Source organism: Lynx rufus, unplaced genomic scaffold (genome assembly GCF_022079265.1).
Source record: "Lynx rufus isolate CCGP_SWC_20201006 ecotype Redwood Valley unplaced genomic scaffold, mLynRuf1.p SCAF_3, whole genome shotgun sequence".
Classification (NCBI taxonomy): domain Eukaryota; kingdom Metazoa; phylum Chordata; class Mammalia; order Carnivora; family Felidae; genus Lynx; species Lynx rufus.
Genome location: NW_025814845.1, coordinates 138,026,037 through 138,041,923, shown reverse-complemented (window position 1 = coordinate 138,041,923; position 15,887 = coordinate 138,026,037). Strand labels below are relative to the sequence as shown.

The 15,887-nt window shown below is 37.8% G+C and overlaps 1 protein-coding gene across 3 annotated transcripts in view; it reads left to right on the top strand.

The window, feature by feature from the left end:
• Positions 1-15,887, top strand: part of MARCHF1 (membrane associated ring-CH-type finger 1) — an 87,075-nt gene that overhangs the window by 17,923 nt on the left and 53,265 nt on the right. For all 3 annotated transcript variants that reach the window (XM_047092454.1, XM_047092456.1, XM_047092455.1), the window contains one exon: positions 14,652-14,832. In XM_047092454.1, coding sequence (XP_046948410.1) covers positions 14,652-14,832 — 181 coding nt within the window. The remainder of the gene's footprint in view (positions 1-14,651; positions 14,833-15,887) is intronic.

Genomic DNA, 15,887 nt, shown 5'->3' with positions numbered 1-15,887 from the left:
AATAACCTAGCTAGATAATCACTATTTAGATTTTAATATATTTAGATATATTAAGATTTGATATATTCCCTTCTAATCTTTTATGCACATAATTTTTAATAGGATTATGCTATGTTTCAGTTATTTCTCCAAATGACAATGTATGATGTTCACACACATACCTTTAAAAGAAACTTATTTTGGTATAAGTGAAAGCTCTGTTCTGTAAAGATTATGAATAAATAAAATTTATACGATTTTATTTTTTTAAGGCATTTTCATTTGGATCCACAAAATTGTGTTTTCCACCCCAGAGAAACAAATGGTTGCGACAATGAAATGTATGAGAATAATTCTGGATATACTACATACTAGGAAAATTGAATTAGAGGGAGTAAGGAACCACATTATTAATTAGATATTTGTCATTCTACTGCTAGTTGGAAAAACATTTTAAATGTAATTACTGGGGCGCCTGGATGGCGCAGTCGGTTAAGCATCCGACTTCAGCCAGGTCACGATCTCGCGGTCCGTGAGTTCGAGCCCCGCGTCAGGCTCTGCGCTGATGGCTCAGAGCCTGGAGCCTGTTTCCGATTCTTTGTCTCCCTCTCTCTCTGCCCCTCCCCCGTTCATGCTCTGTCTCTCTCTGTCCCAAAAATAAATAAACGTTGAAAAAAAAATTTTTTTAATAAAAAAAAATAATTAATTACTATTTGAACTAATTATCTGTTATTCATGGTTCTGCTATTTGGAAAAAATATCTTTCAGATATGATTTTTCATTGAAATATCTCAAATCCAAGATAGTAGAATCTATGAGAAACTGTGAAACTGCTTCCTTCTGTTTTTCAAAATGACTGTCCCATACAATATAATGAAGTTAAAAATTAACTCACAAACATGATGGGTTTTAAGTGGTACCTGTGGTGACAAACAAATGCTCAGAGGCCCTGTAGATTAAGCATCTGTCCTGAGAAGCTTTCATTAAAACCCTAAAGTCAGTCTGTCCTTCACTCCCATTGTCCCACAGCCCACCCCACGTCCTTTACCCAGATTGGTACCTCCTTTACCAACTTGTGCAGTATCTAGTGTTCTCTTTTCCATTCTTACAACTATTACTGTAGCTCTTCTTACTACTGTTGATTTTGACTATTATAATATTCCCTTCTTTTTCTTTCAGATCTCTGAGGTAACACAGATTAAGCTTCCTAATGATACTAGTTTCTTACTCAAAATTTTTAGTATGTTCCCACTCCTACTGAAGACACTTAAGCATTGTGTGTGTGTGTGTGTGTGTGTGTGTGTGTGTGTGTGTGCAGGTGTTGGCAATGGATGAAGGAAATGTATTTGAGGCTCTCCATAATCTTATTTTATTTTTCAGCATGATATCCCACTACAGACTTATCCAACATTTCATGTTGCTATCAAACTTGTCCACATTTTTTACCTGATTACCTGGTCAATTCTACTTCAAAACATTCACTGAAAATATCTGCTATATGCGGAGTATCCCACCAACTGCCATGTTTATCTGCCAAAATTCCACCCAAGCTCCAATTCCAGTTCATATACTATGTCTTCCATTGGACTTTGACCACTCTCCCCAACTCGCAATCTGTACATTGTCTTTCCCTCCTTTGCATACAACAGCACTTGAGATGGCACACATCACATTGTAACTTGGATTCTAGCTAGTTGTGCCATTTCCCAGTGTATAAACTGTCAAAGAATAAGGTCCTTGAAGGGCGAAGACTGAGACTTACTCTGTGTGTTTATCACAGTACCTTATATAACCTCACACATAGTGCATATACAACAAACTGTTGAGCTAATGATTAATAAATGAAGGAATTAATGGATAACTGTGAATAAAGACTGATTCATTCATTGCATTCAAAGTAGCTGGACCTGCTATAAAACATCAGTATTTTGCCAAGACACTTAGTTGCCTGTTTAGAAGACTTCATATGCAGAAGCATATTTCTAATTCATTCGATGCATGCTTGGTTATCTGTAAATAAATTACCTGCTCTGTAAATTATCCATGGAAACTTGAGACTTCCTTTGATGTAATGCTCTACCAGATAAGATTACTGAGTGGACAAAACAATGAAAGGAAGTTATGGTTGAGAATGAGGTTATGAGTATTCAGACACTTAGCAATCACAAAGAAAGTGCTATCACCAAATGAATTTGTTTGGGAGTGTTGTTTGTTCTTTTTAAAAAATCACTTTGAATTAAGAATCTCTGCCAGATGCAGAAAATAAAAAGACTAAAAAGTTATAATGATAATTTTTCTGGTAGTTCTGTTATTATGTATGTACAAAAGCCCTACTATGTATCTGAGCAAATGTTATTTCTTTGGTTACATCTACACAAAAGGCAAATAAGTATGTGTCCTTTTGTTTTTCCTGGCACATCAATCAATGCATGCAGCTGATAACTTTAAGAATATCTGCTTAGGAGTATCTCTAGTTTAATTTTATCAGTCTTACAAACAAACCCAAAAAAGATCTCAAAACTGACTTATAAAATGAATGTTTGTGCCATGTGTGAGAATGTAGAGAAAATCAGTGTATCAGTATGCTCATTCAACATTTATTACCTATTTACTCATCTGTATGTCACCAAAATTATAAGGTAGGATCTGAAAAGATGCATACTAGTGGGGAAAATCACCTCCTTTACCCAGAAGTAGATTGTACTCTGAGCTCAACAAGAGAGTAAGGATAGGGCAACAAAGTAATAGTTAACAGAGGAGGGATTATTCCAAAGGGTACTATCCATCCTCAGGTCTCTCCTGACTTGGAGGGTTTGGACAGTTTGAGTTGATCCTAAAACTACTGAGAAAGTCTATTCTGTTGTTGGGTACACTTGGGACTCTTGGGACCATACATGCCTGTACATGGCAGAAAAATCTAGTGTGCTCCAAGAACCCATGCAAACTTCCCAGAAAGTCCTCAAAGAGGACCTAGCCCACAATGAGACTAAATCACTAGGCTGTACATTATAGAGGAGTCCCTATGAGAATCCTTGAACCCAGTCAGAGTTTAAACTCAGTATCAACAAGATCAAACCATCACCAGAGGTGATGACAGCTGCAGGAAGAGCAACTCAAATAGAATCTTCCCAACCCATTGCAGCTCATACAACCAAAATACCTATAAATTCAAATAAGAACTGGCCTCCCTGCTGCCATTATTGGCACAGCAAGGTGATCATTATCTTCTCCGCTGTTTTCCATCAGTGTGATCAATACCTGGTGAGAAGAAAATGTGGCTGATTAGTTGCAACTTTGTATCAGCTCTGGGATCAAGTTAGGAACCAGGGGCATTGCTATGTCACTACTCAGACTACAGCTCTGCGGATGGTCTGAGGTTTTGAACAAGTCAGTGATGACAAATTAGGGCGTGAAATTAAACTCAGGAAGTCATGCTAAGTACCAAGTGTTTCTGAGTTGAAAATATCCCTTTCAGAAAACAAAACACTTGAAAAAAATCATTTTTGTGTGAAGAACTGTCACTTATCTGCAGATTGTCTAATAGATTCAGAATGACCAATCTTATGATTACAAAAATTGTATTAGCTCTCTGTAGAATATTTTTATTCTTCTGTCATAATTATATTTTTAATTCGAGTTTTCAGGATTTTTAAAATTTTTTTTAATGTTTATTTATTTTTGAGAGAGACAGAACGTGAGCAGGGGAGGGGCAGAAAGAGAGGGAAACAGAATCTGAAGCAGGCTTCAGGCTCTGAGCTGTCAGCACAGAGCTCTATGCAGGGCTCAAACCCATGAACGGTGAGATCATGACCTGAACCGAGGTCAGATGCTTAACCGACTGAACCACCCAGGAGCCAGAGTTATCAAGATTTTTTAATCTCGGGCTGAATGGTAACTTAAAATATTTCATCTCTGTAAAGAAAATTTTAGAAATCTGATTTATAAGGTTTTTCTTAATTCTAAAATGTATGCTGATTCCATAAGAGTTGGTGGAAACAGATGTTAGTAAGAACAATATTAAATAGTGCCCACCTTCGCTGCTTAAGTAAGAGTTACTTCTCCTTTCTACTAAAGATCAGTTTGCTTGACTTCCTCTGATACTCAGATAGGATACAAAATTGGTTCACCTCAGTTTAGTTCCTCAAATGCAAATTAAAGAGTGCATGGTATATGTAAGGATAATACATGTCTCACTTTCAGTTTAAGTGATTTTCCCAAAACACGAACAAAACACTGGTAGTTGGTAACGAGTTCTGAGAATTGCTAAATCATCTCACTAAGCTATCTCTTTTGGTCTCTGCTCTATGCATGGGTTTTTTTGTTTGTTTTCTTTCATTTATTTGTTTTTTTCTGCTCTGTACACGTTTAAATAATCGCTTAGAGTGTTCCCAGTCCATTTCTGGTCTAGTAATTAACCATTTTTACCCTGACTTTTTAACACTGCCTTCACTTAAATTACTCAGTATTATGCTATTCTTTCTGTACAAAGAAAATCCTACCCCCAAAAATAAATAAACAGGAATTTATGTAGCCCATAATATCAGAACTTGCATAGATGAGATAATTAACAAACACCAAGGACCATATCTGTGTAGTGTGGAATTTAAGAGCAATGAAACCCCAGGAAATGGAAGGAGCATTGTAGGGAAAGAAGATCTAGAGGCTGTTTCATTAAGGGTGTGAGTGTTAGAACCGCTGCAATTTAGATGAGGTATTATCAATAGAGGGAGGGTATCACAGGTATGAGATCATATTTGAGGATTTTTCCAGAGGTAGATATTCCCAGAATGCAATAACCATCTCAGTATTGATTGAAAAAATACTATTTAACCTTTATTTATCCCTGAATTTTATCCTTGTAAACAGTCCTATAAAGTATGGACCCTGCTGTTTTCCTATTTTATGGATTAGGAACTTGAAAATATAAGAAATTTTCATGATTCTATGAACCATGATTCTTTTTTTTTTTTTTTTTAATTTTTTTTTCAACGTTTATTTATTTTTGGGACAGAGAGAGACAGATCATGAACGGGGGAGGGGCAGAGAGAGAGGGAGACACAGAATGGGAAACAGGCTCCAGGCTCTGAGCCATCAGCCCAGAGCCTGACGCGGGGCTCGAACTCACGGACCGCGAGATCGTGACCTGGCTGAAGTCGGACGCTTAACCGACTGCGCCACCCAGGCGCCCCTGAACCATGATTCTAACGCTGATTGTACTTTTAACAACTACACCAGAGTTTCCCAACATGTTTTATATTGTGACACATGTAGAGCATGATAACACTTCTGAAGCAACGAGGGTTAAGGGAGAATACACTCAGTATCCTTTACCTAACCTCCAGGCTGATAGGAATCAAGATCTTGGCACAGTAGGAACTTATTTGTGGCAGAACCCACAGCTTATCAGCTGGTAAATTTGTACCATGCTACCATGCCTGTATATTGGGATTTAGTGGGAAATACAGTAGGATAGGTAAGATAAATACAAATTACAGAAGGTCATGTAAAAAGCAGGTGAAGTAATTTGGATTTTATTTGATGATGATAGAGTTCTTGAAGAGTGACAGTATTTAAAATCTGAATAACTATGTTTTGAGAATGGTTTGAAAAGAGCAAAGACTTAAAGACAGTTCATGTACCTGTTGACATTTCAGAACTACTAGGGAGATAGCAGTAAGGATGAAAAGAAAGAAGATATGGAAAACACTGAGGGAGAAAAATATTGGCAAGTTGATGACAATTTGAATATAGAGTCTAAAGTATATGGGAGGTTCCAAGATAAAGGCAAGCTGAGAGCAAGATACTTAAGGAATGGCATCTTTGGGAAGAAAAGCTAGTTTAAGACATGGTGAGATATAGGAAGCATCAAGTGTCTTATTGAGGATACCACATTAATGAAGTTAGAGAACTAGCTGAAGTTTCTGGCTATTGGAGAGGCAGAGATTGGATCTATATCCAATAGATGTTTTAAAACCACAAGTCTAGGAGTAATGCTAGAAGATGAAGCACAAAACTCCCAGGACAAGCAAAGGAGAAATGCTAACCAAGGAGGGAGGGAGTGGAAATCAGTCTGTGGAAAAGAAAAAATAATATAATTGCAACATTAGAAAAGAAATATGAGTTCATGTTGTTTAATTACCCTTGCATTAGCTCCTTTGACACAATGCCTGCCATATAAATACCCTGCTTATATTTGAGTATTTTCTTTTTTTTCTTTTTATTTATTTTTAATTTTTTAATGTTTATTTATTTTTGAGAGAGAGAGAGAGAGAGCACGAGCAGGGGAAGCACAGAGAGAGAAGGAGACACAGAATCTGAAGCAGGATCCAGGCTCTGATTTATGAGCACAGAACCCAACATGGGGCTCGAACCTGCAAACCATGAGATCATGACCTGAGCCAAAGTCGGATGCTTAACTAACTGAGCCACCCAGGCGCCCCGAGTACTTTCTTTTTTTTAATGTTTTTAAATTTATTTTTGATAGAGAGCACGAGCGGGGGAGGGGCGGGGAGGGAGACAGGGAATCCCAAGCAGGCTCCACACCATCAGCACAGAGCCTGATCCAGGGCTGGAACCTACAAACCATGAGATCATGACCTGAGCTGAAAGCTGAAATCAAGACTCAAATGCTTAACCAACTGAGCCACCCAGGCACCCCTATATTTACATACTTTCAATGATGGGAAATTTGCATTCTCCTGGGAGGAGTTCATTATGTCTTTGGAAAGCTCTAGGGTTGTGTGTGTGTGTGTGTGTGTGTGTATAGTTCATGGAAATTTGTTTCCTTTAACTTCTAATACATTCTTTTTTTATAATTTTTTATAGTTTATTTATTTATTTTGAGAGATAGAGCAGGGAATGGGCAAAGAGAGAGAATCTGAAGCAGACTCTGCACTGCCTGTGCAGAGCCCAACGTGGGGCTCGAACTCACAAACAATGAAATAATGACCTGAGCTGAAATCGAGAGTCAGACACTACCTGACTGAGCCACTCAGGCGCCCCTGTTTCCTCTAACTTCTGTTCATTAGCTGCAGTTGTGGAACAAAATAAGACCAGCTGCCATTTCACAAAATAGCTTTTCACATATCTATAAACAGTTGTCAGGTAATTTCCCCTTCTTGCTTTTTTTCCTCCCTCCAAAATGTTAAATATGGGAATGAATAGTTCTCTGTATGTGTCCCAAAACTATCGCGCTCATATTTAGCTTGTTTTTATAGTTGACATATAACTACATTAGTTTCAGGCGTAAACAATGATTTGGTATTTGTATATACTGTGAAATGATCACAGTAAGTCTAGCTGACATCTACACTCATACTTTCAAAGGTGCCCCTTCGACTTACAATTTTTTTAATGTTTATTTATTTATTTTCAGAGAGAGAGAAAGAGAACACAAGCAAGGGAGGGTCAGAGAGAGAGAATCCCAAGCAGATTCTGTGCCATTAGTGCAGAGCCTAACACAAGGCTCGATCTCCCAAACCATGATATCATGACCTGAGCCAAAATCAAGAGCAGGATGCTTAAAAGACTGAACCACCCAGATGCCCCTGACTACAATTTTGGCTTTGTGGAAAAGACTTAGCCATGAATTTAGATATATTGAATTCTAGATTATTTCCCTGTCATTTCTTACCGTGATATCTCACCTACAAAGTCATATCATGGTATCATCTCACCTATCATTTCTCACCTTCCTAGGCTCCAGAATCCTAACATCTTTGGTCTGTTCCCCATAAGTAATCACTATTTTATCTCTACGGTCATCTTATACGCCCTTCTAATTCCAATTTTCCCAAGTTTAAGGCTAGTAGCCGCAGAAGCCAAAAAGGGGAAAGTTACAAAAAGGAGGGGTTAGCCAACAACAACAAAAAGAAAACCAGGAAAAATAAATAATTAGAAAAGGTTTTCAGACCTGACTGTATGGAGGGTATTGGTAGCTTAACAGAAAACCAATCTCAGTAGTAAGATAGATCTCCCTTTCTTACACTACAGATCTTTGAGACGAAGAATGACAGAGTCCTACAAATTGAAATGCAGACATGAAAAATTGAGTTGCTTTTATAAAAACATGCAATCCATTGCATTTATTACCTAGGAGCAATTTTTGTTGATTTTACTGATCACATATATATTGGCAATAATATCTTACTTGGGGATGGTGTTTACATTTTGTATCATATTCTCATATATCTTATTTGAGCCTTATAATAGCGATGTAAGATTTCAAAGATGAGAACACCAACTGTCTGAAAACTTGTCTAAGACCACCCAATATACAGATCTAAATACACTGCTTTGCCTACTTTTCCTTGAGACATGTCTGTGACTTAGCTGATGTAAGGATTCAAATGTGGTAGAAGCTAACTCACCTGTATGGAATCAGAATTCATGAACTTGGTCTTACAAGGATTGACTCTACCCAACTTACCGAACTAGCTGTTAAAAACACATAGCGCCATCAGGGCACCTGGGTGGCTCACCAAGAGCATCCAACTCTTGGTTTTAGCTCAGGTCATGATCTCACAGTGGGATCGAGCCCCAAATCAGACTCTGTGCAGACAGTGCAGAGCCTGCTTGGGATTCTCTGTCTCCCTCTCTGCCCCTCCCCTGATTTGCAGTTCAGCTCTCGCTCTCTCTCTCTCTCTCTCTCTCTCTCGCAAAGTAAATAAATAAACTTAAAAACAACAATTAGTCCCGGTACAGTGAAAGCAATGATATAGGTAAACAAAATTAGGAGTAGTACCAGTAGGATCCGAATATCCCATGATAAAATTAACAAATACTTGATTGCCTACAACATGCCAAGTACTGCACCTTTTTATCTCCTTTAATCCTCAGGACACCTTAAGAGGTATTTTTTGCCTCATTTACACATGAGTAAACCATGTAAACTGAGAACCTCTCCAGTTTACTGGAGCAGAGAGCAAGCATGTGAATCAGGATTTAGTTTGCTTGTGAATCCCAAACACCAAATAACTTCTTTTTTTTTTTTAATTTTTCTGTGATGGTGGGAATAAAAAGCAGCACAAAAAGGTTATTAATTCATCCTTGAAGGATATGAATATGCTCTATGTAGATAGTCTTTGTCCCATTTCCTCCCACTTTCAACATCAATTCTTCAGTATCATAACTTCCAGTCTCTCAAACCCATCCTTTCCCCATGATACATGAACCACGAGATGTCTTCACTCTCCTCCCAGCTCAGAGTCTAGACCTTATGACCAACTGTTTTCACACTGTGTTCCCTGATGCGTTAGAATCCTTCACTCCTTTGTCCTTCCCATTTCTGACTTCCTGATATCAAGATCATGCGTTAGATTGTGCTACAGTTGCTCTCTGACTGCTGAATGCTGCTGCCTCCAGTCAGTGTTAAGGATGTCCACTGTAAATTTGTGCTGTCTAATCTTACCAGGGACCTCACGGCTGCTCCCCGGTTCTAATAGTCATGCTTGAACAATTTCCCATCACATTCTCCAAGTGGCTTTTTCTAATTACTTACAGCCTCTCTAATACCTTAACCCCATGCCTTCCTGCCTTCTGTTGAACATACACATTGTCTGCTATGTCAGGAAAGATAAGAAGACCCCTCCCCAGACCCAGCTACTGCAACCCCTCTGCCTCCACCATTTTCACTTAGCATTTTCCCTCTACCTCTTGCTCACAGGGAAAGCGTGTGTTTACCTCCTGTGTATTTTTTCCCCATACTTTGTTGACTTCTCAAGAAATCTTCATTTAACAATGAGGTGTTCCCTTGCCTATTTTTTTAAACTTTCACCTGTCTATGGCCCCTTCAGTTCTGCTTATGAACAAGTCCAGGTTTTCCCTGTTAAAAATGAAATGAAATGAAAATTAAAAATTAAATTTTCTCTAGTCTGCTATTCTTTCACTGCTATGCTGTATTTCTCGACAAGAGAGAGAAATTATATCTGTTCACTTGTTTACTTGAGCACTAACTTCTCATCCACTGCTTAATACATTTCAATATGACTTCCACCTACATGTATTCTAATCATTTTTAGCTTAGTAAAGTGAATTCTAAGAATGAATGCCAAAGTCTGAAGCATGATAATTAGTTTTGAGTAAAGATTAACATCCAAATTAAGTAATTACAAACATAGCTGTACCTGTAATGACTGTGCTCAAAGATTATTTAGTTGGGGAGGGGTATGGCATGGTGGAGGAGGTGGGGGGCCTTCTGTGCCTGGAGGGATGGTGGGTGCCGGCCGAGCCCCAGGCAGCCCCTTGTCCTTCCCGAGCCAGACCCCCGTTCTGTGACTTCCAGGGTAACCTGAGGCCCGTGCCAGGCAGAACCTCCATTTCCAGGCTGCGTAACGGTCAGGAGTGCTTGAGCCGAACTGAATGTTGACAGTTTTCAGGCATTTCTACCACAATATTGGAATTGAACACATTGGCCAAATAAAATTGAAATTTTACAAAAAAAAAATGTAGGCAGGGAAGTGAGGAGATAGATCAGAAAGATTTGCCAAAAGAAAAGGGGGGTGGGGAATAGCATGGAATATGGGAAGAGAAGGTTAAGAGGCTGTCTCAAAATAATAGGGATGATTGCCTTTGGGAGTTACATATTGTAAATGGTCTCTGTTACCACAGCCGGCATAGAATGCAAGTAAGGTCCCCTGCATCTCTACACATTCTGCAGACTGAGGGGCTCCAGTTTCCTCCCCAGAGTCACAACATTGTTTCAGATTCTTTTTTTTTTTAACGTTTATTTATTTTTGAGACAGAGAGAGACAGAGCATGAACGGCGGAGGGTCAGAGAGAGAGGGAGGGAGACACAGAATCTGAAACAGGCTCCAGGCTCTGAGCGGCCAGCACAGAGCCCGACGCGGGACTTGAACTCACAGACCGCGAGATCATGACCTGAGCCGAAGTCGGAGGCTTAACCGACTGAGCCACCCAGGCTCCTGTTTCAGATTCTTAATACCTAGGTGATCGTAATAGTTGCTCAAATGTGTACCTGCCTCCAGGTTCTTTTCTCTCCTTGGTAATTCACCCCACATGCTGATGCTATTGTCTGATTTTCTTTGCCTATAGCAAGAACTAAAGAAAATGTGAATGAATGAATGAATGAATGAATGAATGAATGAATGAAAAAAATCCCCAAATTACATGATCAATATGACCTTCATGAAGATTTTTTTCAGTGATAAATCATTTTTTTAAAAAAAGAACTTATGTAGAGAAAAAATACTGTTCTACCAGAGCCAAGAAGCCTTGGCAAGAGAGGGGGTTGGGAGCAGTGGAGGTCATTTTAAGGTATGTGAAACCAAACCAAAACAAAACAAAACAAAAACCTGCTTTTCTTAAAACTTAAACATTAAGGAAAGGACTAAGCATACACACACACACACACACACACACACACACACACACAATTTCCAGAATTTAATTTGCTAAACACTATTTGGTGGTCTGCTTTTCACAGAAAGCTAGAAGTTATATGGAAGTAGAAGTTTATTCAAGTCATAAATGGTAAAAATCTCAACGTATACCGATTAGACTGTAAGCAGCCAGTTAAAAAAGTACAGTGCAAATAAAATTTGTGAATTCAGCTTATTCTTGTCACTAGGTGACAGACACCTATGTCAATCACCAATAATTTTATAGAATCACTCAGTTCCCAAGATTTTATTTCCCATAAGATAAAAATGCATTGAAATTATGAATATTTTACAATGCAATTTTATTATTAAAATCATTTTCTCTGCACAATTATTCTGTTGGAAAAATCATGTCTATGTTTTATTACCATGCTTTCATTTATAATTTAGCAGTTGTGGTTAGTGTAAAATATGTCAGTTTAAGAATTAATTCTTTTCATAATGGCATATTATTTTTTATTTCTAGTAGATATTTGAAGTTGGTATTTAGTTCTTAAGTTCGTTTTCAACAATCTATCTCAACATGATTTGAAAAAGAGTCTTGGGGTTCAACTTGGGTTGGGATAATTTAGCAAAGGTGCAAAATGCTAAAATCATGTAAAAATAAGTCTCGTGAAATAGTAATGAAAACGAAATAAGCTTTTGATTTTCCCTGTGAGAGATAACCTTAATTTTATGAAGAAATGAAATTACTGGTGATGCTTCAGGTAGCAGTTTCTGCAAAAGATTTTAGAAAGGAATATGTAAGACATAGTAAGTTGAACTACAATCAGTAAACTGTTCAGGTCAGGTTGAACTCAGTAATCAACAAGGTCTTTGTTTAAATCTTCTTATGAATAAATTACTTTTTTCACATCGGTAAAAAAAAAATCAGACCTCAGAATCATCCTGGCAGCTGTGCAGCAGTTGACGTGGTCTTTTTTTAGTAAAGAATTATCAGATGGCATTAATTGCAAATTTTTCTTTTTCAAATGAGAGATTTTGCCGCTCTCCCTGCAGACTGTTCATGGATCAGCAGGCTTCAATGCCAGGCCAGGAGAGACTTTTGTTTTTATTGTCTGCTTCTCTATGTAACCTTTACTTCAACTTTTGTTACTTGCAGTTGTCGGCGTAATATATTTTGTAAACTTCGTTTTATTATTGTTCGTAATATTCAGGTATTGTCTTTAACTCAGAATCACCGTATTTAAGGCAAGGGTAAGCAAATGTTTCCTGTAAAAAGGCAAGTAGTAAATATGTTAGTCTTTGTGGCCATATGGTCATTGCAGCAACTCCGAATTCTATAGTTATAGTACAAACACGGCTCTAAACAGTACATAAACAAATGTTTGTGGGTGTGTTTCAGTAAAACTTTATTTACAAAAACATGTGGCAGTAAGAATTGGGCCATAGTTTACTGACCCCTAACCTAAAGGAGTATCTTTGTGTGGATGCAGAGAGATGAGAGGTTCAAGGACAAAAGAAATATCAACCTCTCATGCTATATAATTCATTAGGTTTCAGTGGCTCCAAAAATAAATATTGCAAGCAAATGAAGTGCTATAGAAATCCAGGTTTGCTTTCACTGTTTGCTCTTATAAGTTATAGTTTGTTAATGAAATAATTTTACTCAACAAACATCTACTGAGCACCTGTCATGAGATTAATACTCTATTGACAAGTGTGATACAAAGTATACACTTTTATATTAAAGAATAGACTCTCAGTAATTTTTAATTTTTCCCCAGCACATCAGCCTCTTATATATGCTGCTATATCCAACACTACTACTTTCTACCTCAGTTCAGGAGAATGAGGACTCTGACTTTGAACTTCCCTAGGCTCTCATCTCATCACTCCCACCCTAAGGACTTCAGAAGTCAGTGTTCCTTTTTTATTATATTATTTTTACTTAAGAAAAAGAGATTCAAGGAGTTCCTGGATGGCTCAGTTGGTTAAGCACCCAACTCTTGATCTCAGCTCAGGTCTTGATCTCAGGGTTGTGAGTTCAAACTCCACACTGGGCATGAAGCCTACTTAAAAAAAGAAAAAAAAAAGAAAAGAAGAGAAAAAGAGATTCAAAACTCTAGTGTACTGTGTCATACTTCTTTATTTTGAGCTTAGGGAAGGGCTTGGTTTCAATTCCTGTGTCTTACTGCAGTAACAATTAGAGCAACCATTTCATTTCCCCTGGGAGACAGCTGAGATTGATAAATACGTTTTAAAAATCCATTCTTTAAAACTTATGCTTCTGGAGAATAGGGCATATAGACCTAAAAGGAAAGAGCAGCAATTCAAACATTCTTCAAGCCTGCCGCTGTGACTCAGCTCAAAAAAGTAACTCTACAGATTTTTTTTGGAAATGTGCCATTCATATTTTTAAAAGATTTCAAAAAATACTTCTAATCAAATTTATTAACAACTTCTAAATCGCAAGCATTATTGAAGTACTGAGATTTGAATTACAATCTTGAGGTATGAAAAGCTTATCCCATCTAATGTGGAAATAAACTTTTTTTAATTTGTAGATGAACATAATGAAGATTTCATAGACTGTGAGTCTATGACATTCAAGTTCATAAGAATTCAGTAAACCAGTTGAATTCTGAATTCCTTGGAAGATGTAGTAATTAACATTTTAAAGCAATAGAATTCACTGTACGTGAACTTTATGCGACCAGCAATCTTTGTGACTGTTAAACAATGGTGATTATTGACAGTTTGGGTCATTAATTGGGACCAAATATATGTGCATCTTCCTGGGAAAATCTTTGTAATATTTCCAGTCTGAACTTTCAATACTCACTTTATTCTTTGGTAACATGTTAAAATTTTTCAGAATTCTTCCACACAGATACTAAATTATATATCATGCTTCTATAAAGCTGTCACCAAAATAAAACAGCAAAATTATCAGGTTAAAACATTCCTCACAATGCTTGTATATATGAAATCAAGCTGATGCTCACAGACACTGACGTATTAAGTAGATTAAGCTGAGGATATGCCTCAATAGTTGTGCCGTTAAAACTGGCATTAGTATCGGAATGATATGATAGTGCATTTTTGAGTTACTAGTATCTAATGCTTAACAATATGAGCATGAGTAGCAAGTGAAAGGAAATTAATATTGGGCATAGATTCCATTCTAGCATCAAGTTGGAGTCAAATGTCCATGCTTTCTAATTCTTAGGTTGCAGTTTCTAATACAGTCTCGTATGAGTGAGGGAAGTAATCCACTGGGGAGCAATGTCCTCTGGGAGAGCTCATCCTGACTGCCTTGTCCTTCCCCAGGATCTGTCACTGTGAGGGGGATGAAGAGAGCCCCCTCATCACACCCTGTCGCTGCACCGGCACCCTGCGCTTTGTCCACCAGTCCTGCCTCCACCAGTGGATCAAGAGCTCAGACACGCGCTGCTGTGAGCTCTGCAAGTATGATTTCATCATGGAGACTAAGCTCAAACCCCTCCGGAAGGTATGGTATTGGCAGGAGTTGGTTTGAAAGAGAGCACTTGCAAGCAGGCATGTTTTAAGAATCCATTTCTTTCCCCAATAGAATTTGGTAATATGCTAATAACCACGTAGATACATGTCTTGTGTTGGGCTCAGTATGTAAAACATCCAAGTGTTTGCAAATAATCCTTTATCTCCGTTTTATGTACCGGGCCTCTGATTTTATGTCAATTCCTCCAAATTAAAAAAAAAAAAGCGTGTGTGTGTGTGTGTGTACGATGTATGTGTTTGTGTGTGATATATATATATATATATATATATATATATACACACACATACACAACAAATATACTAGTAATTCGGAGAATTGAACGGATGGAAACTTGAGTACATGGTACTTACTGAGGTCAATTCTCTGGAAGGTTAGGATAATAGCTTACATTAAATAATATGAACTCGGGGCGCCTGGGTGGCGCAGTCGGTTAAGCGTCCGACTTCAGCCAGGTCACGATCTCGCGGTCCGGGAGTTCGAGCCCCGCGTCGGGCTCTGTGCTGACTGCTCAGAGCCTGGAGCCTGTTTCCGATTCTGTGTCTCCCTCTCTCTCTGCCCCTCCCCCGTTCATGCTCTGTCTCTCTCTGTCCCAAAAATAAATAAACGTTAAATAATATGAACTCATCTAATTTCTTGATAATCAGGCATTAGGTAATAGAAGAGAATGTTTTCTTCCATAAGATGTGAACTCTTTCTTTGGCCTTTATTTGGGGATTTTATTTAGTTCATGTATAATTACAGTAGATAGAAAAAGTATTATTTTCTATATTGTGCATCAAGCTGTAAGGGAGATGTAAGTATATTTTTATCTATAAAATGTAGATAATCTTAAATATAATCTATAAAATAGATAATCTATAAAATAGATAATCTATAAAATATAGATAATAACTTAATCTTCAAATTCCTCCTTTACATTTCTCTAAAGAAGGAAGGTAAGAATACAAGTCAAATATAATTAGCATCTCATTCAACGCTAGCAAAGGACAACTTGGGAAGGACACAAATGAAGACCATGAACTTTA